This window comes from Pagrus major, chromosome 7, assembly GCF_040436345.1.
Source record: "Pagrus major chromosome 7, Pma_NU_1.0".
NCBI lineage: Eukaryota > Metazoa > Chordata > Actinopteri > Spariformes > Sparidae > Pagrus > Pagrus major.
The window spans coordinates 21,107,520-21,130,613 of NC_133221.1; the positions used below are offsets into that span (position 1 = coordinate 21,107,520).

General features: G+C 41.4%; 4 protein-coding genes across 4 annotated transcripts; 2 read left to right on the forward strand and 2 right to left on the reverse strand.

The window, feature by feature from the left end:
- Positions 1–5,464, forward strand: tmem51a (transmembrane protein 51a). The gene is made up of 3 exons (XM_073469482.1): positions 1–233; positions 2,519–2,968; positions 3,904–5,464. The coding sequence occupies exons 2-3, from the start codon at positions 2,568–2,570 to the stop codon at positions 4,301–4,303; spliced, it is 801 nt and encodes a 266-aa protein (XP_073325583.1). The 5' UTR covers positions 1–233; positions 2,519–2,567; the 3' UTR covers positions 4,304–5,464.
- Positions 5,465–10,628: 5,164 nt separating this feature from the next.
- On the reverse strand, positions 10,629–15,034 carry LOC141000287 (chymotrypsin-like elastase family member 2A). Its single transcript, XM_073470971.1, has 8 exons — positions 14,962–15,034; positions 14,296–14,384; positions 13,952–14,049; positions 13,103–13,225; positions 12,846–12,982; positions 11,256–11,401; positions 10,852–11,004; positions 10,629–10,745 (listed from the first exon to the last, which is right to left on the reverse strand). The coding sequence occupies exons 1-8, from the start codon at positions 14,999–15,001 to the stop codon at positions 10,728–10,730; spliced, it is 804 nt and encodes a 267-aa protein (XP_073327072.1). The 5' UTR covers positions 15,002–15,034; the 3' UTR covers positions 10,629–10,727.
- Positions 15,035–15,335: 301 nt separating this feature from the next.
- Positions 15,336–18,934, reverse strand: LOC140999161 (chymotrypsin-C-like). Its single transcript, XM_073469438.1, has 8 exons — positions 18,863–18,934; positions 18,663–18,754; positions 17,970–18,067; positions 17,542–17,664; positions 17,285–17,421; positions 16,573–16,718; positions 15,652–15,804; positions 15,336–15,459 (listed from the first exon to the last, which is right to left on the reverse strand). The coding sequence occupies exons 1-8, from the start codon at positions 18,900–18,902 to the stop codon at positions 15,442–15,444; spliced, it is 807 nt and encodes a 268-aa protein (XP_073325539.1). The 5' UTR covers positions 18,903–18,934; the 3' UTR covers positions 15,336–15,441.
- A 1,165-nt stretch (positions 18,935–20,099) lies between these two features.
- Positions 20,100–22,874, forward strand: LOC141000026 (chymotrypsin-like elastase family member 2A). The gene is made up of 8 exons (XM_073470640.1): positions 20,100–20,221; positions 20,426–20,514; positions 20,599–20,696; positions 21,531–21,653; positions 21,761–21,897; positions 22,137–22,282; positions 22,389–22,541; positions 22,795–22,874. The coding sequence occupies exons 1-8, from the start codon at positions 20,185–20,187 to the stop codon at positions 22,810–22,812; spliced, it is 801 nt and encodes a 266-aa protein (XP_073326741.1). The 5' UTR covers positions 20,100–20,184; the 3' UTR covers positions 22,813–22,874.
- Positions 22,875–23,094: the final 220 nt, after the last annotated feature.

Genomic DNA, 23,094 nt, shown 5'->3' on the forward strand with positions numbered 1-23,094 from the left:
CACTCCCTCCTGCCTGCTGCCTCTCCCTCCCTCTCTTCTCCTGGGCCCATCCGTCTCAGAGGAAAGTCCCTGACCCTTAATCGATATTTGTCACCAAATTATGCCACATAAACTCCTGTCAGCGTCGGCGGGGGTTGTAAAATAAACAGCACGCCTCGCAGCTTCGAGAGGAGGAAGAAGAAGAAGAAGAAGAAGAAGAGCGGGACTACTTGTTGTAGCAGAGCGATGCAGAGGTGAGTGGAGCGCCGACGTGCTGGCTCGCTCAAGTCTTCGCTTGTATCCTTGAATGTTACTTTAAAGTTACACGGTGGCTGAAGTTCGCGGCGCTTTCGGTCCTGTTTGCACGACGTTTTGTAATCCAGCGGTGTGCGACTTTAAAACAAAAACCAAAAACCCGCCTGGTGTGAGAGTGAAGCGGACACTGCAGGGTGTTGGCGAAACAACAATGGAAGTGTAGTTTTGCTTTGAGAGCTGAGTAAAAGCCTCTAATATCACTACTAATATTACCTTCCCACAGTGTGTTAGCTGTGACATTTGAGCCGAGCTGTCTGTATTTCCTGTAGAGAGTCTTTTTGTCAACAGCTGGCTGCAGAGGCACAACTAGTTCCTAACTCCACCTCACACACATGATCACACACACTGCAGTAATTGCATGCTGTACAGGGCTTTGTGGTATGAAGGTTTTTTTTTATGAGCAGGAATGTTAATGTCTTACTTTAGTTTAGAAACTGACCTGTGGTGAAATAACCTATAACCTTTAGGGCTGGACTGCATAACAAAGCCCTCACATGTCCATAATATGTCAGCTCCTCACATAAAAATGTCCCTTTGCACCTCTGGATTGGCCAACTACAACAGGCTTATGAGTGACTTTATGTGTGCACAGGCTAACAGGCCAGTGTGTGTGTGTGTGTGTGTCCAGCTGTCATCATGATCACAATTCAGTCTCATGCCACACATTCCTCAGTGAGAGGTGGTATTCCTACATTGGAGCTGGGTCCTATCAACTTTAGCCTGCCTGTTCCTCTCACTCTCAGCAGGCCTGGGCGTGTTTGCAGACCGCACACTAATGATACTTTGTTGGTGTATGGAAGGAAAAAAAATCTGTGGTATTCATGAAGACGTTCTTGAGCCGTCACAGATGTTATTTATGGATAGTTTGTTGGACGTTTGATTGAGATTATTTATAGCTCCCAGCAGCACTCCTCTACTGTCTGATTTATCAAAGATAGAAAAGGGCTGGTCTTGTGATCAATCAGTTCTAAGTATGCAGTAGACATGCAGTTCATGCTCAGTGCATTTCAGAGAATGATTTTACTGTGTACGACAGTTAAAGGACACATATTATGCTCAGTTTTATTTTAGGTTACTTCCAGAATAGGTTTACATGCTTTAATGCTCGAAAACACATCAGTTTTCTCATTCTGTCCATTGCTGCAGCTCTGTATTCACCCTCTGCCTGAAACACTCCTGTCTCTTTAAGAGACTCCCCCCTCCTGAATACCCAGTCTGCTCTTATTGGTCAGCTCACACACGCCTGTGCCAGCACAGCTAACAACAACAGAGCAGCTGTGCTAAATCAATTATTTCATGCCAAACTAGCTGCGAGGCATAAATTATGCAACTGTGTGACGTCACAAAGTCGCAGAAATAAAGGCGGGACTACTGATGAGGGGTTTCAGGAGCAGTGTTTTCTGTGGGAGAGAGGAGCTTCTGTCTGTTTTGAACTTTTGAAGAACTTTTACATGCACAAGAACCTTTATAGCACACAGAAGGAAAGGACGAAAAACGTAAAAGTATAATATGTCTCCTTTAATTGAATGCTAAACTAACAATGTTTCACTTAGTGCTATGTTTTTTAACACATCAATACAGAAGATAGGCGAAGAAGTAGGAAAGTAATCTAACAGACCTGTTCATTCTACAGCCAAGGTATTGTATTATTTCCTAAGGGCCTTGTTTTACAGTGGCCATAGCTGTGCTTATCTTCCCTCGTAATGTGTTGACATTAGGTAACTAGTGACTTTGCAAGGTGAGTCTGCTGTAACTTTTTACCATGCAACACACCCATTCAGAGAAGCCTCTCCTACCACTAAAAATGGGCATGGACTCTTATAAAAAACAAATCTCTGTGCAGTGGCGGTGACATATTCAGCAGTAGCTTTATTTCTTAACAGGAGAACTGACAGGTGAGAGCCAGAGAAAGAAGGGATATTTGGTGTTTTCTTTTTTGCTTTGTTTTTTTTTTTTTCACCCCTTTCTTTTTAACAGAAAGGCCAGGAGTGACTATTTTGAACATTTTAAGTTCTCTGGATATACATTTTTTATTTTGGTTTGGTTCGGTTTGTTGGTTCTGAAGGTCTTGTGTGTAGGATTTAGGAGGATAATTGCAGGAATGAAATATGATTTTCGCAGTTATGATTTCAATAATGTTTAATCCCCTGAAACTGAAAACAGTTATTTTTTTTTTACCTTTCCCAGTTTGTGTCCAGCCTCACATGTCTCTCTCTCTCCACAGACTTTGACCTCACTGGAGCTGGTGGAACTGACGTTTTTGGACTAACAATATGCATTCCAGTGTGGACAGACCAGCAAACAGAGGACCACCCCTTGGCAGCAACAACAATAACAACAACAGCAGTGAAAACAGCGGAAACTCAGGTTCCCAGTATGCACTATGTGCTCTGGGGGTTGGGCTCGTTGCCCTCGGCATTGTGATGATTGTGTGGAGCGTGGTACCTGCGGACGCATCCGTGAATAGCAGCAGCAGTTCAGGAGGACACGGGGATACAACTAGCAGGAAAAATAAAGCGTCGTCCGTGGCGTTTGTGTTGGTGGGATCAGGTGTCGTCATGCTGCTGCTGTCCGTGTGTCTGGGAATGAGGAACAAACAGCGGGAGCAGATGAGGCTTCAGGAGGCCCAGAACAACGCAGGAGTGGCAGCTAGTGCGCATGATGAAAGAGAAACGTGAGTTCAATCACAGCTTTCTAGTTAAACAACACCTGGGAATAAATAACCAGAGGAGACCATCAGAATGATTACATTTATTTAAGATGACTGCTTTTTGTTGTTGTTATGTGTGTAGGCAGAAAATTGATTTGACCATGCAAATTACCAATCTTGTGGATGTGATAAAAAATTGCTGATGGATTAGTTTATTTATTTATTTATTTATTTATTTTGATGAAAAATGACTAAAAAGATTTGAGCATTATGAAAATCAATGGTGAGATAGATAGTCCATAAACTGTGTCTGACAGTCTTTTTGTCAAAGTTGCATCACTGATGATCAAATCTGAGATTTGTGATTTGACACTTGGTTGACAAACGTTTTAATTCAAGAAGCTAATAAATTATTCAGATGATTTTAGTAAGATTTTATTCAGACCATTTAGTAACTTCCATGCTGGCGGAAGTTTATTTTGATACACTGACATCATAGCTACTCAGGTCCGTGCTGTTTCATGGCAGGCACTCGGGTCTAGATTGGTTCCCAATATAGCCTGCGCATAATTGACAGTAATCACAGAAAGTTATTTGTGGTAAAACATGAAATACACTCATATACGTTTAACATTCATATACGTTTAACAACATTCTATGTCGTTTTGAGGAAGAAACTTTAATCAGAAGAGAAGGATCTTAATTGACTGATTTTTATATGGACAACACAATTACTGTTTTACTGCCACCTCTCTAGCTTCAAACAGTGGGGACCTTATTTTCCTCTGAGAACAGCTTGTTTATTCAGTTTTTACTATTACTTCATTAATATTGTAAATATAAAATTTCTGAAGCAAAGTGCTTAAGTAAAAATACTTTGTTACTTTCCATCACTGAGTGTGCACATAATGCTTCATCTGTCATTCATATCTGTTATCTGTTTCTGTGAATGTCTGCAGTGCTGAGGAACAAGCCCAGCGTTACGCTGTACCCACGTATGAGGAGGCAGTAGGCAGTGGCCAGTACCCTGTCCGTCAGAGCAACCTGCGCCCAAGCACCTCCCAGCTACCTTCCTACGATGACCTGGTCCAAGTCGATGGCGTACAGTATGAATTTGAGGGGTCAGAGGTCACGACTCCTGGATCGCAGCTGGCGCCAGCTTCCACCGCTGCTGCTGCTTCCACATCAAATCGAAGACCTGGGAAAACCAGCCGCAAGCTCCTCCCCATCAAGATCCGCAGGATTAAATCAGAAAAGCTGCACATGAAAAACTTGGATAACTCTCAGCCAGCAGCTGGAATCAGTATAGAACCACTTACCCCACCACCGCAATATGAGGATAAAGTGCCACCGATTTAAAATCCAGCTGATCGTGTTTGAGACATTCTACTGAAACTCGTGAAATAGTCTCTGGCGGGTCACACATCACCTTTTGTGGACCCGGATCTACCTTGTTAAACCAAGACTTGAAGGTGGCTGTTTCTCCAGAACATTCTCAGTGGCACTTTGTTTGAAAATAACAGTATCTGTTTAAATTCATCATTCATGCAACATCGCTCCAAAGCACTGAACAGAGAAACCTTTATGTTTTTTCTAATTTTGGATCTCACTGGATCTCTGAAACAGAATGAAAGTGACGGACATAGTTGCTGGATCCTTCCTTACTGTGACAGATTCTGTCGCACTGTGACACTTTGGGTTAAAAGCACACGCCAAATACAGTTTTCCTTCTTGTCAAAGTATTTTTCTGTTTATGCATTAACTTCATGTAACCCACTACCCAGTGGACTGACTGTACACGTGAGCTGACAGTGGAAAAGATCACAGGACATCAACGAGGATTTGTGTTGAGGGCGCTTGTGCTGTGAAGTAGAGGCTGTTTAGACAGTTCTTTTTTATCTGGGAGGCTCTGGATTGTGACTGCCAGTGATTTACCAAATGTAGGCTCCATTTTGAGTGACTGAGCATTGTGTAAACTCAACTGGACTGACCTGATGTGGTTTTCTACACAGAAACTCTCCTTCATTGTCAACAAAATTGTCTCTCCTGGTCCTCAAGAGCTTTGCAGCAAATTGAAGACAATGTTTATTGGTGTTTGAAAGAGTCTACTGTTTCTGCACAGAGCCCAGCCCCCTCCCCACTTCTATGTTAGCTTCTATTTAGCTTTTGGTTAAAATTGTTTATCTGTCTCCTTGAAAAGCTAAAACATAGGTTTACGTTACATATTGTAAGATGAGGTCTTTGGACCAAACAATTTAAGAATCTCTTATTTTTAACCAAGATAAAACACAGCTTTGTTAGCATTTATCAGCTACAGCTCCCATGACTCTCGGCCATAGGCACTCTGCCAAAAGCTAATAGGGATTGTATTGTTTAATGCTAACAAAATATCACTTGTTTTGTCTTAGTTATAATATCAAGACACTTGAATGTTATGGTTGAGTACAGCAGTATATTTATTTAACAGAAGAGAGAATCCTGGTTTTATGCTTCACATAACAATGAGAAATAAAAGAAACTCGGAAATATTTATCTTCAACTGAGTAAACAAGCTGTTCTCAGAAGATAATATGGTCCTCAGAACAGTTTGTTGCTTAGTCAGTGTATTATTCAGTCATGAAAATGAAGTAGTTTGTTTATTTCGTTTGTTTAGATCTTTCTCTTCTAAATAAAATGTATTCCCCAAAACTACATAGTGCACCTTTAAAGCTGGTGGAACACGAGCTGGCTTGAAAATGGAGTGTGACTTCAGCTGTTCATGATGTGAAGGACGGTGGTATTTCTTTACTGAACAGGTCCAACATTGGTAAACTGCAGCTTTTAGAAAATCAGCCCTATATGCCATCAGCTTATCATTTTGTCACGGCTAACAAGTTAGCAAACAGCTGCCTAGCTACAACCAGCAGTTACAGCATAAAATCAGCATGACATTGGTGTCTTGTTTCGTGCTAACCGATAAATGTAGGTCCAAATTTCATTTGTTTTTAGCTCTGCTTTGGATTCTGCAACCTTCTGAGAAAATAGCTGGTTCTTTAGCCTGCTAAATGCTTCATTCTCCTCACTATTTAGCTTGCTAAATGCTAAATGGTCCTTACAATGAACTTGTTTACTTTGGCTAGGGAGGTAGCATGTAGGCTGAAATGTATATTTAAACCAGTGGTCATCATGAAGGTCATCATTAGGTTACTTTTTATGAGCAACTTATTTCATGTTGCCTTTAAGGAGTGCTAATGCTAACTGACTGCAGCTCTGAGTTTGCCCTCCAGCTGCACACACTGAAGTTAAGTGTGTTTGTGTTCAGAACAACACTGCTGCTCCTCATGAAACATTTCAAAAGACGTACGACTGAACCTGAGCTCTAATGTGTCCCCTCGGTGCAGTGTCGCCATTCCTCTGTGTGAGAGCGTGGATAGCTGGAAGTGTCTGCCCTGTAGCCATGGTGAGTGCTGTGGAGCTGTGAAGGCAGCAGTGTAGTCTCCGCTTCTCTCTGGGCTTGTTTTTGTTCTTGCTCACGATGACCAACAGAAAGACTCTTTGACTGTGCAGCTGCGCCATAATAACCCCAACTGTTGCTCACTCGCTTACTCATCACCATTCCTCCAACCACAGCTCGTCTTGCAACCCAATTCTCACACTGACGTATGCAGACGGCTCTAAGGTCTTTTTAGGGGGATTTCTGATACTTTCTGATACTTTTTGATACTACTACTCTGATACTTTTTTTTATCAATACCTGTCAACAAACTTTTTGCAGAAGACAAGTGGAAGATTTTCTCTCACTTTTCATAACTGACTTCATCACCCAGTTCTACACTGTATACTTGAAGTAAAACTCAGTGTAGTTAATGCAACTCAATCATTGTCAGCTGGTTTTGGTGTATATTGAAAGGTTTTCTGTCAGGCCTGAAGACACAAAGTCATTGAGTGACTTCAGGTTTGTGATTGGTTCACAACAGCTGCAGAATGCCAGCGTGTCTCTGACTCATTTTTGAAGTTGAAACTTTCCACAAAATGTATTAAATCTTTATTTTTTGTCATGTTCAGTGCTGCAGACAGAGTCATTGTACCTCACTTACAATGAACCAGTGACTACATGATTGATTTCATTATTATGTAGTCAAAACGTTTTACTTTGATGAAACTGAGTATTTTGATGCAGCAGTCACTTTCTGTCTGAATTGGATGAGTGCCAGAAACATGCTGTTTGTTTTCAGTTTCATTTATCATTGCCTTTTTTATGACTTAAATCTATATTTCTTTTATATGTACTGTGAAAACATGCTTTTCTATGATAACTCTTATTTTCTATTTCTATTTTTCTGAAGAGTGAAAAAGTATATCTCATGAATATTTAATGAGAAATAAAAGGAAGTATTTGTTAATTAACCCAGTGTTTAAGAAGTGCTTTTTTGTGTGATGACAGTACAGCTGTATGTTGACTCAAAAGTCATAATCCATCCAGTTTTCTAACTTTATTACCGTTTATCATTTCTTAGTTAATATGTAGCTACAGTATTAAAAGCTGAAGGTGATTGATACTATCTAGTTGATAAGGGTTTTTGTTTGTAAGTGTGAAGGACATTGACAGTACTTTAACAGCCTCTCCAGTAGTTGTTCATAACCTGCAAAGGAAACAACAGAGGACACAGTTATAACACACTTCCTGTTTTTGGAAGCCAGGGTTTTGGTTTCTTGAGGTAACATTGTTTTTGCTGGCATGTTAACTGCAAAATGAAAATGTTCCTCACTGTGTTCGTCCAGTCGGTGTATGAGCTGACTTGTGTAAAGACAGTGGGCTTCTGGAGGACGTTGAAGCCGTGACCAGAACCGAAGCTCACCACATCGTGGACGTCCCTGGAGCCATCAGGGTTCTGACAATTCAGGGGGCCACCAGAGTCTCCCTGTAGGTAAGCACACACACTATTGGCTAGCTGCTTATGTACAGACAGTATGGAGGTATGACTACCAGTGATCACTTAGTCATGCTGAATTTTCCTTTTACACCATTTGAAAGTGAATCTATTGCTTGTATCATCCCTGAGTCTTTGATAAACGGAAATGATACAGCCAGACGACCACCAACTGTGGGAAAGAAGTAACTCGGTTAAGAAACAAGATTTTACTTTGAGGGAGGTTCACTTGGGGAGACAGGCGAGGTGCTGGATGGAGATAATGTTTCAGTTACAGATAGGGTTCAGGTTAGATGGTTAGAGATTGGCATTTAATACCAAACCTAATGACTACATGGGATGTCTCTTGAGCCATTTAACTGCAAGAGAGCTACATTGTTTAAACCAGATTATTTTTTTATTATTATTATTATTTTTTTTTTTTACTGTTTTTCAACCCAAACCCTATTGAAATGTGATATCCTATCATTTATAGCTATGTGTAGCACAACTTCACAGACCGCTTTAGTACTGGCACAGTCTCCCTTATGTTGCAACTTCTAAATGAGCTTAAACACAGTTCAATTGTGCAAAAGTGTGTCCCTGAAATTCCTGTAAAAGACAGGAAGCTCACAGGAAAGTCACATGTCTCATATCAATAAAAGTGTTGCAATACATGCTTTCTATCAGATTCTGCTACATCTGTGCCAAAGGCAGTAAGCTGAGCAAAAAAAGTTATTCTCAAAGTATTTTTTGTTATATTTGTTGAAATGATCTCTTACCGTCCCGCAGCAATCAGTGAATCAAATGTTATGACAAAAACGGGGAAAAAATCCAGAATCTGTGCCTGTAGGCTTGTGATGATCGCATTGAAATGATTGGACAGCCAACTTGCATGCCTGCCTACATGCCTGCCTGCCTGCCTGCCCGCGCTCACTCTACCCGAGCACTCATTGCACATGACCATCTTGAGTCTTCCACAAGATTAGGCGGCTACATTGCTAAAGCTATTAGCCCGCTAGGCGTCGCACGAGAATGGCAGAGAAAGCGCAGCCGAGATACTAACATCCTCCTTCCAGCAGGCCAATACACAGGAGGACACTGTCTCTGGTTACTTCTAACAAGCAGACGACATGTGAACAAGCACTGTGTTGTCTCAATGCATTATGGAAGATCATCTGTGTAAGTGCGAGTGCCCACAGGGTGAGCGTACTGCCGGGAAATACTGAGTACAGAGTGAGTCATCGGGCTTATTCGTTGATAACAGTTGTGATTTGTGGTGTAAGGCAGAGGGTCACGTATATTCTCATGGACATCAAGAACTTTGTCAACGTTTTGTAGTGAAATGTAACTCCGAGGAGATTTAAGAAAATCTGTTCAACTGTTGTGAAGACAAATAATAGCAAGCAGAGTTAAATGTACTGTTTGTTTTCTTCTCAAGCTCTCTTTGAACGCTTTCAGTGACCCCGGCTGGTTCCCATGCTGGCCATTTTCCTCTGACGTCATGCTCAGGCAGGGAAGCTTGAATGCTGGCATAATGTCATGCTGCTGTGTTGCAGCTCGTATACATGTAAGGAATCAAGTTGTTATCATTTCATCACTTATTGGTTGAGTAGCAACTGAAAACGTATTGGACAATGAAAATCTGGAAGGACGTTGGGGCCATATTTTGAGGAAAGACTCCATTTGAAAACCCATTAGCTGACGTTAGCATTCAACCACTCCATAGCTTGCATTACCTTCCAGGCTTAAAGAAATGTGTCCAACATGTGTTGATATTTCAGAACTAACACACATTAGAAAGAAAAAAAATTGTATTGCTGATATATGAGTTGCTTCTACACTGACCTGATGAGCAACCAAACGTGATAAAATACCCTCTAGGGTGCCCTTTAGTGGCAAAAACAAAATAAGGTGTCCCTTTTGCCCAGACTGAGTCTGCCACTGAGCGTTTGCCACAGGTTTTATGGTCATCAGACATTATAAATCTTTACTGTTAAAGCGCATTTTCCAGGCATACACAGCAGATTAAATAGCTTGAAGAGACCAGAAAAAGAAAAACTCACTGCAAAACTGGACTATCACCATACAAACAGAGGTTACATACCAAAGTTATTTCCCCACATACTTTCTCTCCATCTAACAACAAGGCCGAGAGAGAAAGTGCTTCCTCTGGGCTCATCCGTCTCAGAGGACAATTCCCGCCCCTTACTGTAAATAATATTTTTCACCAAATTATGCCACATAAACTGCTGTCAGCGTCGCTAGGGCTAGAAAATAAGCTGAACACCTCCCAGCTTTGAGAGGAAGAAGAAAAAGAAGAAGAGCGAGGCTACTTGTTGTGAACGATGCAGAGGTGAGTGTAGCAGTGATGTGCTGGTTCACTGAAGTGGTCATTTGTATCACTGAATGTTACTGAAAGTTACACGATGGCTATTTGACGTCACCAAATTCATCTATTCCTAATAAAACATTTATTTTATTAATTATAATTATAGATTCTCTTCTCATCATTTCCTTTTTATCTCATACTCTAGACTTTTTATCTCATAAATATGACTTACCATGGGATTTTTTTTTTTTTTATCAAGGCTACGTTTTCATCAATATGCATGGGCTTGGCTTCCATATATTGTTTCCATATATATCTTACTTTACTATAAAAACCTGCCCTGTGGCGAACTACAGGACAACCCTAAACCAAGACTTGAATGTGGCTCTTTGTTATAAAATACAGTGACTTTTCAAATTCACCATTGATGCCACATCACTCCAAATCACTGAAGAGAGAAACCTTTGTTTTTTTTGTTTTATTTTGGATCTCACTGGATCTCTGAAACAGATACAGATGGATAGTGACAGACACAGACATAGAAAGCACTTTAACAGCCTCTTCAGTAGTTGGTCATAACCTACAGAGAAAACAACAGAAGACACAGATATAACTGGTATGACTGGTTTCTTGAGGTAACAATGTTTTTGCTGGCATGTTAATCACAAAATGAAAATGTTCCTCACTGTGTTCATCCAGTCGGTGTATGAGCTGACTTGTGTAAAGACAGTGGGCTTCTGGAGGACGTTGCAACCCTGACCAGAACCGAAGCTCACCACACCGTGGACGTCCCAGGAGCCATCAGGGTTCTGACAATTCAGGGGGCCACCAGAGTCTCCCTGTAGGTAAGCACACACACTATTGGCTAGCTGCTAATGTACAGACAGTAAGGAGGTATGACTACCAGTGATCACTTAGTCATGCTAAATTTTCCTTTTACACCATTTGAAAGTGAATCTCTATTCCTTGTATCGTCCCTGAGTCTTTTACACTATGATGGATGGAAATGTTACAGATAACATTACTAATCGCTGTAATTGTTTTTAATTACAGCTGCACCATAAGATGACCCTTCCTTGTATTAACTCACATTACACCCGGCAGTGACGCCGTCACCTCCGGCACAGACCATCTTGTCCGTTGCCAGGACGCTCCACCAGTCAGGCTGTGAGCAGATATCGTGGCCGACCACTGGCAGGAGAGCCTGCTGCAGGACGTCAGCCAGAGGACCACCAGCTGTGGGGAAGGTATAACAGTGGTAAGAAACAAGATTTTGCTTTGAGGGAGGTTCACTTGAGGGACAGGCGAGGTGCTGGATGAAGATAATGTTTGCTTAAGCCCCATTGAGGACACTGAGGTCATGTCCTAAGTATTTTTCCAAGGTCTTTTTAAAATTTTTAAATATATACTATTTTTTTCCCGAAAACTTTAAATTAAAGTTTGTCGTGTGTTTTGAACAACCACCAGTTACACCACAGGAACAGAAGCAGCAACTGCGCTCGAGATTTGAGCAAACACAGACTATCAACTAATATTAATTTAAAATGTGACACATCCAAACGCAGAATCAATTAGGAGTTTCTGCTCCAGTATCTGTGGCTGTAGGCCTGTAACAACGCTGTCCAGTCATCTCATTATATATCATAATTGAACATAGGGGGCTATATTGCTAAAGCCATTGGCCAACTAGCATCACAAGAATCGCAGACAGAGTGCAGCCAAAATATTAAAATGCTAGCTGGACACGGTGAGTACTCACCCCTGAGCCAAAGAACGAGTAGCTGCAGCAGTGACAGACTGTCTTTCAGCATTTAACCCAGAAGCACAAAGCACACAGCCCCTGAACTACAGATCGAGTGAGCCGCTGCATCAGCTACAGACTTGTTCAGTGTCTAACCCAGTAATGTTAGTGCAAAGCACACACCCATGGCAGTGAGCATGAACTGCTGGACCGATTAGCCTTTTTGGACTGAGGTTGTGACGGCTATTTTGTTATATTGTTTATCTGATTGTGGGATTTAACAGTTGAGAGAGTTGTTTATTCATATATTTATAAGACTAAAACATCTCCGAGAGCTTGCTGAATGTAGCGACCTAGCCACTGAGACATATCTCCCAGTTTGCCGGCGAGACCTACAGCACAGTCTGTAGTCAGGCAGCACTTGTTCATGTGTTTTGGAGGAGTGGAGGCCTGAAGGGAGGCGCTGAGATACTTTTGGTTGAATACTTTCAAAATCTAGCTTGCTCTTGCTGGTTTCTCCAATGTTGCCAACTCCAGCTTTAATGCGCAAATTAAAGGAGCTGGCAGGATTACACTTCACTGTGATTGTACCTTATAGTATGATAACATGACAACTAAACTTGATTGACTCATTAATAATTAAAAGCATGGTTTGTGTTTCTTCTGTACTGATAGAACACATTAAGCCTAAGTGCAGTGAGAAACAAAACTCTACTCCAGATATGGCAAGGTCTACTGCTTATTTAACAGGATGATGGTTACATGCCACATTTTTCTAACCTATATGGTTGTAAAATATTTGCAGCTTTGACCTCAATGTTTGCCCTGAATATGACTGACAGGTGCAAGAGAAACTGCCATCACGCACACTAAATCCACGTTGAAAAATGTGTAATGCACATTGACGATGATTCATTCTGCTAAGGTGTATTCACTCACTGGAGAGTCGACCCCAGCCGGTGACATAGCAGGGAGCCCTGTGGGGCAGGACGACGCCTCCGTCTGGGAGGCAGGCGGGCATGATTGTGTCCGAGAAGGTGACGGAGGAAGACAGTTTGATCAGGGCAATGTCGTTACTGCAAAGCAATACAACCACATTTAGGAAGTAGAATAAAAACATGGTTTATGCTGTATTAATGTTTTGCTACATCAACATGAGGTTATACTGAGCTGTGTGGGGCGGCTGTAGCTGTTACCGGCTGAGCAGGATGTTGTAGTCCTCATGAGAGATGATTGCAGCTGCCCCCAGGGCGATCGAGCCCTCCTCACTCGTCTTCAGGCTGTGTTTACCCAGCTCCACTCTGTAGTTGTAGCGGTCACTGTGGGGTGGCAGATGACATGGTGTTAGGGGGATTGGACAGTAGCACTGACTTTTCTGCCTGTGTGTACAACACTGTTATTAAGGTGATGGTGGCTTGCAGATGCTTAGCAGTCCCGTAAAGGTAATGCATGGTTGTTTAGGTGAGCAAACACTGCGCTGGCTGGTTTCTCTACATGCCACTCTTCTCTTCTTCTGGTCAGACATGGTGGCCATTGCTGCTGATTCTAGAAGAACCAGCCTGTTCTTTTGTTCATTCTCAAAATGAACATCTCTTGTGAGGTGCCTCCTCAGGCACAGAAAAAGCTAAATGCATCATCATTTCCTGTTGGACGGAGCAGTATTTCTTGCCAGAGACAGTTTGTTTGGATAGTGCATAGTAAATATGAGTGCTCTCGTGAACTTGAATCACTACTGAGTCTAAATGAAAAGCAAAAGCAAAAAGCAAGAGCAAGAGCAAAAGCAAAAGCAAAAGCAAAAGCAAAATTAGTAATCAGGGTTCATGCAGTTGCTGGAAATCGGATTTAAAAGTGCTTAAATTTTGGATAAAGATGCTTGAAATTCCAACTGCATTACAGTACCTTTATAATAGATTGTTTTATATTTCCCCAGCCAGTTTATATAGGACTCCAGATCTATTTACAGTCAGGTGACACATTTTGATTTTTTGAAAAGATAAAGAACCCTGTGTAATTGTGATTATATTGGCAGCCTGAGTTAAACATACTTGATGCAGTGTGCAGCAGTGAGGACCCATTCAGAAGAGATGAGGGTGCCTCCACAGACGTGCTGCCAGCGCCCACTGCTGTCTGACTGGAGCGAGATCTGAGCAGAGCAAAGCAGTAGACAAGAGCGCATTACTACACAATGAAACGCCCTACAAATCCATTTCATCTCTCATCCCTCTATATACCTGCTCCTGGATCAGAATCAGAAGTTATCACAAGATTCAGAGTGTAAAGATAGTTGACACTTTTTCTCTCTGTAGTGGTAAAATGAAAATGTAGTGTTCATGCAGTTCTGTGGTTGTCATAGTGAATATATTTTTTGCACATTAAGAGCACACCTCACCTGCCAGGGCCAGCTGTGAGGCCTGACGTCCTCTCCTGCCACCACCCTGCTCAGCACAGGAGGGAAGGTGGGAAGGCCACATCCACAGGCTGGGACAAAATGATAATGTATGTTGTAAATAGAGATGTTCCAATACCATTTGCTCCCTACAGATTCCAATACTTGGATGTGACAGGACTGCTATCATTGTTATATGGCCTGGCTCAGGTGAAACCCTTTGTTAAACATGAACAAATACGTACAGAGAATGAATGCAATTTCAATTCATATCTAAACCTTTCCATCTGCTTTTTTACAGCCAATAAGGCTATCCTCTGCAGCAGGCGCAGGAGAAGTGACCACTGAGCAGAACTGAGCAGAAGTTGGGAGCAATTTGACAATGATTATGCATTAAACATCAACGTTACTAGGTAACTAAAGTAACTATTACTCCACTGAGTAATGTTTGAGTAGAATACTTTGTACTTTTACTTAAGTATTATTTTAATACCAGTAGTTTTACTATTTTTAATACTCTCTCCACCACTGATTATTGTTGCCTTTCAAATAAAATGTGATTATTAGCACTCTAATCTCTCTGAGAGACTAATTTGGAACTATTTATCTGGATTGCATTACAGCAAATACATTTTAAGTTACTCGATGAGAAGAGGGAAACTGTCTTACCGCTAGCTACCAGAAAAGTCAGAACCAGCAGGCTCCTCATGACTGTAGAGTTTGTGGTGGAAGATGAAATTTTGTGTTAAGAATAGGCTTGTATTTATACTGTTTGTTAGTAACTTCCAAACAGTGTATAGACTTTCCTGAGAAACCTGGGTAACGTGCAGAAAAACAAACAAGTCGTTTGAGACTGAGGACACAGCATGTGGTTGGTGATAGGGTTTTCCCATCGCTGCTCCCATCTGCGAACATTGGACCCATCTCTGCTATTTAAGAATCACTTATAAAACTTAAGGCTCAGGATTCTGTTGTGCTTTATTGCTTTACATATTTTCGAGAGGCTGCTAACCTGATGACTAAGACAAAACATGAACAAAACATTGAATAACACAAAATCTTGACATTTTATTTCATTTCATTAACAGCTCCACATTTTATTTATTTGATATGTGCACATAGTGGTGTTGATCCTGAAAGCCCGTCCTTTCAGTAGGCCACCATTTTCTGTAGAGGAGAAGATAAGACATGTTAGATTAAGTGCATCATGTTTTAAGCAATAAGACATTGATCATTTGTTTTAATCAGTTCATATTCTTTCTATTGCTATCATTGAAATAACGCAAATAAAAATTTGACAGTTGTAGTTTTTCAGACTTCAATCTCTGAAGTGTTTCACTGAGAGGTTCAGGGGCTTACAGAGTTGATCCAGTCGACGTAGGAGCTGACTTTGGTGAAGACGGTGGGCTTCTGCTTCAAATTGCATTTGAGCCCGGAGCCAAAGCTAACGATGCCGTGAACCTCCCAGGAACCAGCAGCGTTCTTGCAGTTCAAAGGGCCGCCAGAGTCTCCCTGATTCATGTGACAGAAAACATGTGATCAGTGTGCAAATTCAACAACTAACAAGTACTTCTTGTCCTTTAAAGACACTCAGTTAGTGTTCTCAGTGTTTACTTCTAACAGTCCTCTAAAATACTAAATGTCACTCACAAAAAAAGGCATTTTAGGGGAGATAGTTTCTGACTTTTTTGGGAAGTAGCGTGTAGGAACATAAGAAGAATTTCAGGACTAAAATATACAAGAACAGAGCACTATCGATGACTCTGTAGATTATTTCTCCATTAGCCGATTAATCGTTTGGTCTATAATATTTTGGGAAAAGTGAAGAAAAATGCCAATAACAATTCCTCAAAGCTGAAGTTGACAGATTCAAATTGCTTGTTTTGTCTGAACAAGAGTTTAAAACTGAAAGATATTTAATTGAAATTGTAGACGACTATAAATCAGCCAATATTCACATTTGAGAAGCTGGAACCAGTGAATATTCAGCAGTTTTTCTTTAAAACTGATTTAGATAATTTGTCAGTTATCAAAATAATATTTTTCTGGTGATTAACTTATAATTCTACTTTGTTACATCTATTACATTTTATGGATATGTTGTTTTATAAGTGTGCATGGAAGTGAAAAATGTGCCATTTTGGGTACAGAAATAAACATCTTCTGTATAATATATGACAGATGTACCGGTTAAGGTAGCACAAGTGTCACTTGTTGTCAGAAAGCATTGTTGCTACTGTATGATGTCTCAATATGTGTCATTAATTATTTCAGACTCACATTACAACCGGACACGACTCCATCTCCACCTGCGCAGACCATGGTGTCCTTCACCTGGAAACCCCACCAGCCAGATTTGGTGCAGGTGGCGTGGTCCACCACGGGCAGGAGAGCCTGCTGCAGGATGTCAGCAATGGGACCTCCAGCTGTGAGAAGGCGAGATGAAAACAAGCTCAAGTTCAGTTCAGGTTAAAGACAAGTGAGAGGTAATTATATATATTTATATAAAAATATTTATACTGTGATGGTTACAATGTTAAAGTATCTGATGTTAAATTTACTAAAGTATCAAAAGTACAAGTAAAAGTAAAAGTCTACGTTGTCCTTTATTCAATCATTTAGTCTATAATAGAAATTGATCACCGGTTAACCTTCCTTTTCCAGGGTAACACATGCCTGGCGGCAGAAAAAATTGTGTACTGATAGGGAGTTTTTGTAGGGAGCCAATGTAAACACTGATGGTTTCATTATTCTATATACATTACATTCTGCAATAAACATTTACTTCATAATAATACATCGAAGCAAAGAACTTGTCTATTGTGGTCAAATACTACAATAAGACTGTGTACCAACCCAAATACTAAGAAACTGTTAATTCAAATTGCAGTAAAGAGCTCAGCTCAGCTACAATTGTCAAAATTTCTTACTGTTGTAACACACATAGTAAACCGGTTTTGTCTCAAGCTGAGGGAGGAGACTGTGCACTCACTGTACAGGCGGCCCCATCCAGTGACGTAGCAGGGGAAGTCATGGGTGAGAGTTGCGCCGGCAGGAGGGACACAGGCGGCCATTATGGTGTCAGAGAAGGTGACGGGGGACTCCAGCTTGATCAGGGCAATGTCATTACTGCAGAGGAAACACACACACACACACACACACACACACACACACACGTTGAGAGTCATCATAGACCGAAATGATCGTATCCTGGTATTCTTGCAGTTCATATCCATGTGATTTTTTTACCGGATGAACAAGGGGTTCCACTTCTCGTGCACAATAATGTTGGCGGGGCCCATGAACACAGCGCTCTCCTCCGTCTGCACCAGGTTCTGTTTTCCCATGGCCACTCTGTACTCCCTGCCACTGCTGCATGTTGACATAGAGGAGAATTTAAAGCAGTGATGTATGACCTCAGAGAGCACTTTCAAACATTGCATTTCTAGATATTAAAAAACAACCACTAGTCAATGACCAACCATGTTTTGAGGGGTCTATATCAAAATATGATCCTCCTAGCAAGAACAAATCTACTGTCCATGAATCATATAATTAAGTGATTATTCCATACAGCATGATCCCTGATTGTCACTGATTACTATTATAGATATTTGTGTCAGTGTTTCATTATGACACCCTGTCATGAATTGCTGTTGGGCTCCACTGTTTCTTACCTGATGCAGTGAGCAGCAGTGAGGACCCACTGGTTGGAGATCAGAGTGCCTCCACAGGTGTGTCTCCACTCGCCCTCTCTGTTGTACTGAAGGGAAATCTACAACATACACGTGAACACAATTCAACTTTTTACCTTATTAGCCTAATTGGTCAAGGCTCAAACACATTATTTCCTCAGTTTTCCCGTGATAACCAGACAACCAATCATGAGAAAATGACTTCATGAGATTCATAAGAATGGACCATTCCATACACACTGCTCTGTGCGAGTTTGGTTTATTAAAGGGTACTCCTTGATCTGACATTTTCAGCTTTAATCAGCTGCTATGCTTGTTAACGTTGTAACGTATGCATCTTATAGACATTAAGCTATAAGGAATAAGAGGGAACAATCTTTGGTTTCTCTCATTATAACTAACTGGTTTACAAAGCTCAAGATCTCGAGAAAATGATCTCGTTATGTCAGGAAAACAACACTTATTATTCCGTGATTTTGAATTGATTATGATCTGACTTGACATTGCTTAATGAGAATTTTAGTCTGCAGTCTACTTCTCGCATACTGCACTGTATATTTCAGTTATTTGCCTACAATTTACTGAACTCTCTTGAAGTCTGCAGTCTGAAAACGTGTCTTTCAGACAGCTGATATCTCGTTTTCTGAGTGAAACTCCTCACTCAGCATGTTTTACCTGCCAGGGCCAGCTGTGAGGGTTGACATCCACTCCTCCAACCACCCTGCTGGTCCCCAGAGGGGCGAAGGCGGGCTGGCCGCACCCATAGGCTGAGGGGACAAACAGAGATGGACTCTTTTAATACGGCGAAAGGGTGTGCACAACTGTTAATCTGCATTCAGCTGGTAGAGAAAATACTGTGTATCAAAGATCCTTACCACCGGCAACAAAGAGAGCGAGAACCACAAACTTCATCATGTCTGAATCTCCACAGTTTGCAGCAAAACATCTGATATATTTATACCTCCCATGATGTTATGCAACCCACAGAAACTGGATCGAATACTTGGAAATGTACCTTTGATAAATCTAAACGATGAGGTGGAGCTAAGTGGACATCAAAATGACCACAGATGACCAGGAAAATTAGGTCAAGGCCAGTGTGTCCTGGAGTTATGTATCATTTTGAATGTGTTTGTTGACCAAGTCTGTTCGTTCTTAACATCAAGAGCTGGAGTTGACACAGAGAGGCTTGCTCCATATCAAATGTAGCCCTCCCTCCTCTGATTTCCTTTACAGAGAAATCTATCTGAAGTTTCCATTTCTCAAGAAAACACTGAATGTTAACCTGTGCAAAGTTATTAGTAGAGTTTGCTGTGCCACCCGTTGCTGTCAAATAACAAATAAATGAACCTTAAAATACTGAATTCTAGTTACCTCGCATATATCTACCAAAAAGCCAGTCTGTTCATAAGGTTTGATTGCATTATTTGCTCTTACAACGATCACACAATGATTCCTCTGCAGTGATCCACTAACAAAATATTGCAACAGTTGACTAAATATGTGATTTTAGTGTCGGCAGCAGTTCAAAAAATCTATAAATTATATTTATTCCTCAAAATTACTGCTACAAAACAACCATGTTTTATTGCAGTATTTGCGGTGTTGTGTGTGTCTAAACCATGCATTCAAACACAGATGTGGGATTCATATATATTCTAATTTGCTCACATATCAATATACAATATACAAAAGCACATACTAACATATTTTGCAGGTCTTTAAGATTGTAATTATTCATATGCAAAATGAACAGTGCATGTAACACACAATTCCTGTTGACCCGAGCAGAAACTGACTTCTGTTGTAAAAACCTGGCAAGTTTTAAGTGAAATGTGTGTGTGTTCTCAATAGGATTGCACTTTTATTTTCTTTAACAGAGAAATACAGATGAGCTGACCATTTTCAGACCACAGGAGTGCGAACGTCATCTCTAATGTAAAGTTGAAAGACCTGACTGACTCAGGTCCCTGCGAGACACCTGTGAGGTTCACACAGAGGTTGACTCGGGACGATAAGGTGTATTTGGGGATATCTGTGGTTGCTTATCTCCAAGGTTGATTTATTTTTCCCACCTACTTTTCCTGGCCAGTCTGAGGCAAATGTTGAGCAACACATGTGAAGCCTTTCAACAGGTCGGTAAAAGCAGTATATAAGGAGGAGCAGGTGCCCTAAACTTCTGCTGAAGACAGACACAATGAAGTTCGTGATCTTGGCTTTGTGTATCGCTGGTGGTGAGTTCGGATACTTTTCTGAACAGATAATTAAATGTGTTTCTACATACAACTGTCTGATATCTGACTGAGTATATTGAGTTAGACAGAGTCGCATTTAGTGCTAAAGAACATTACTTTAAAACATTTTTGATAGAAAAAGAATACACTTTTAAATTACTGCTGATGTTAAGGCACCATTGTAAATCACCTGTTGTTTCTTAGCCTACGGTTGTGGGCTGCCCACCTACCCTCCCGTCCTCACCAGGGTGGTTGGTGGAGATGATGTCCGTGAGAGCAGCTGGCCCTGGCAGGTATGCCCCTTTAATATATTTCTCCTTTAGATTCTGTGTCTTCTCTCTTTTTCCTGAATTCATACAACATCTATTCCTCCTCAGGCGTCTCTGCAGTACCAGAGTGGAAGCAACTTCTACCACACTTGCGGTGGCACCCTGATCGGCGACCGTTGGGTCCTCACTGCTGCTCACTGCATTGGGTAAGACTGAAAAGAAATGTAAAATCAAGAAGGTGTATAAGGCACAGGGGACAAAGTGACTCAGTCGATGCTAAAACTGATGTTTTTTGTTGTTGATGTTTTTATTCCCCTTTTGTGCAAGGAAACAAAGATATTGTCATTTGAAAACATCACTGCACCTTTCAGCCCTTTACTACACTTTCTTTGAATGGGTAAAGAAGACTAGAATTTAAATTCTTTAGTGCTAAAAAAACCCACATTAGTATACTCATACAGTGCAGTGCAGTAGTACGGTATTCCCCCTCTGTCTCAAACATGCTGTTTTAGCTCCTGTCTCTTTAAGGCCCCCCCTCGAATATCTGCTCTGATTGGTCAGCTCACACACGCCTGACCCAGTGCCACTGACAACACCAGAGCAGCTGTGCCAAACTAACTGCTAGGCATTCACTATGCAAATGTGTGACTCCGTGAAGTAGTGTGATGTCACAATGTCACAGAATTAAAGGCGGGACTACTGATGAGGCGTTTCAGGAGCAGTGTTCTCTGTGGGAGAGAGGAGCTTCTCTTGGTGGGAACTCTGACCTTTTTAACTTTCAAGATCTTTTACATGCAAGAACCTATAACACACTATAGGAAAGGAAAAAACAAAAAAAGCACAATGCAGCTTCAGAATTTCAGAGTTAAATGAACACTGTGTGTTAGCAGAAGTAGTCCTCTAGTAATGTAATGGTAACATAAGTAACTGTATTGGTGCTTGTTATAACTAAGTTCGGTGTTTTTAAAAAGACTCCTCGAATAGATTCCAGATCAAAGCAACTCTGATCCGTGTTTCTGTGTTTTATTGTGGCCAAGCAGCAGTCGCACCTACAGAGTGTACCTGGGAAAACACAGCCTGAACTCCAACAATGAGCAAGGTTCCATCGCCATCAGCCCCTCCAAGATCATCGTCCACGAGAACTGGGACTCTTACAGAATCCGGTGGGCTCAGTCATTTCCCTTCATCCTGTATAGTAGACTGCTGATATAGGTGTACCCCTGCTTATTGCATTCTGTTTCTAACTGTGTTGTTTGCATTCACGCTCTAGTAACGACATTGCCCTGATCAAGCTGTCGACTCCCGTCACCTTCTCTGATTCCATCAAGGCTGCCTGTCTTCCCGCCTCTGGAGATGTCCTGCCCAACAATGCTCCCTGCTACGTGACTGGCTGGGGCCGTCTCTGGAGTAAGTGGTCTACCCACCAAAGTAAAAAGGAAACTGGCTGGTGACATTATTATCCTGCTGTATTTTTGATGTTGTATTATCTGTTAATCCTGACAAAACTTTTTGAGCATTAAGAAACTTGAATTCAAAACGTTTTCAGCTGCTCTTCAATGGAAACTGACCAAGTTTCAGAATGGACTCCTTGAATAAGGTGGTCCTGCCTCCAGCCCTGAATCTGACTGCTCACTTTTCTTCTAAAGCTGGAGGTCCTCTTGCCGACATCCTGCAGCAGGCCCTCCTCCCCGTGGTCGACCACGCCACCTGCAGCAGATATGACTGGTGGGGCAGCCTGGTCACCACCAACATGGTCTGTGCTGGAGGAGACGGACAGCTGGCTAGCTGCAACGTGAGTCTGATTCATTTTATTTTACGAACTTTGGTACAGTTTTATCTAAGTTCCTGTAAAACTAAATCCCAGCCGTACACTCACATCTGTCTCTGATCCACTTTAGGGAGACTCCGGTGGTCCCCTGAACTGCCAGAGCCACGATGGCTCCTGGGAGGTCCATGGTGTGGTGAGCTTCGGCTCCAGCATGGGCTGCAACTACCCCAAGAAGCCCTCCGTCTTCACCAGGGTCAGCGCCTACATGAGCTGGATCAACAACGTGAGTTTTAAAAGGAGGAGTACACATTTTTTCCACATTTTCAATTAAATCTTCCGGAAATTATTAAATGAAATCATACAAATAATTAAACACCACAGTACTCTTCATCTCCACCTAAATTTCAACTTGAACTACTCAGTATCTCAGAGGAGTAAAGTGAAGATGTTGTGATAAAGAGGTGCTGACACTCTGGTGCCCTCTAGTGGAACATTTTAAAACATTCTCTTCTCTCTTTTTGTTTCTTTTTCTCCAGGTGATGGCCTCCAACTAAACTGGATTAGTTTGTGTCATTGTTGTTGCACTTGAGCATCAAGTAAAGCATGTAGTGGATAATCCAGTGTCTTCTGTGTTTTCTTAATCATACATCAAACCTACATGTTGGTTCGACAGCAATCACAAAATAGTCTTGACTTAACTCTACAGGCTTTGTTTTAACTATAGTTGTATGTTTAGTGATGGATCATCTCTGTCATTACAAGCCTGCTTGTAAAGGAAAATTATGAGGTTCCTTCAGTGTTTGTACAGCTTTTAAAGAGTAAAATTAAAACACTTT

What these genes read in the sequence shown, in the direction of transcription:
- tmem51a (XM_073469482.1), top strand. Translation starts at nt 2,568, where the DNA reads ATGCATTCCAGTGTGGACAGACCAGCAAACAGAGGACCACCCCTTGGC. An exon ending in GCGCATGATGAAAGAGAAAC is followed by an intron (nt 2,969 to 3,903) that starts GTGAGTTCAATC and finishes GAATGTCTGCAG; the next exon opens with TGCTGAGGAACAAGCCCAGC.
- LOC141000287 (XM_073470971.1), bottom strand. Translation starts at nt 15,001, where the DNA reads ATGAGGAGCCTGCTGGTTCTGACTTTTCTGGTAGCTAGCG. An exon ending in CGGCTGGGGTCGACTCTCCA is followed by an intron (nt 11,402 to 12,845) that starts GTGAGTGAATAC and finishes CCTTCCCCACAG; the next exon opens with CTGGTGGTCCTCTGGCTGAC. An exon ending in GCGTCACTGCCGGGTGTAAT is followed by an intron (nt 11,005 to 11,255) that starts GTGAGTTAATAC and finishes GCTTACCTACAG; the next exon opens with GGAGACTCTGGTGGCCCCCT.
- LOC140999161 (XM_073469438.1), bottom strand. Translation starts at nt 18,902, where the DNA reads ATGATGAAGTTTGTGGTTCTCGCTCTCTTTGTTGCCGGTG. An exon ending in TGGAACCCCTTGTTCATCCG is followed by an intron (nt 17,422 to 17,541) that starts GTAAAAAAATCA and finishes TTTCCTCTGCAG; the next exon opens with TAATGACATTGCCCTGATCA. An exon ending in GAGTCGTGTCCGGTTGTAAT is followed by an intron (nt 15,805 to 16,572) that starts GTGAGTCTGAAA and finishes CACATGAATCAG; the next exon opens with GGAGACTCTGGCGGCCCTTT.
- LOC141000026 (XM_073470640.1), top strand. Translation starts at nt 20,185, where the DNA reads ATGAAGTTCGTGATCTTGGCTTTGTGTATCGCTGGTG. An exon ending in AGAGCAGCTGGCCCTGGCAG is followed by an intron (nt 20,515 to 20,598) that starts GTATGCCCCTTT and finishes ATTCCTCCTCAG; the next exon opens with GCGTCTCTGCAGTACCAGAG. An exon ending in ACTGCTGCTCACTGCATTGG is followed by an intron (nt 20,697 to 21,530) that starts GTAAGACTGAAA and finishes GTGGCCAAGCAG; the next exon opens with CAGTCGCACCTACAGAGTGT.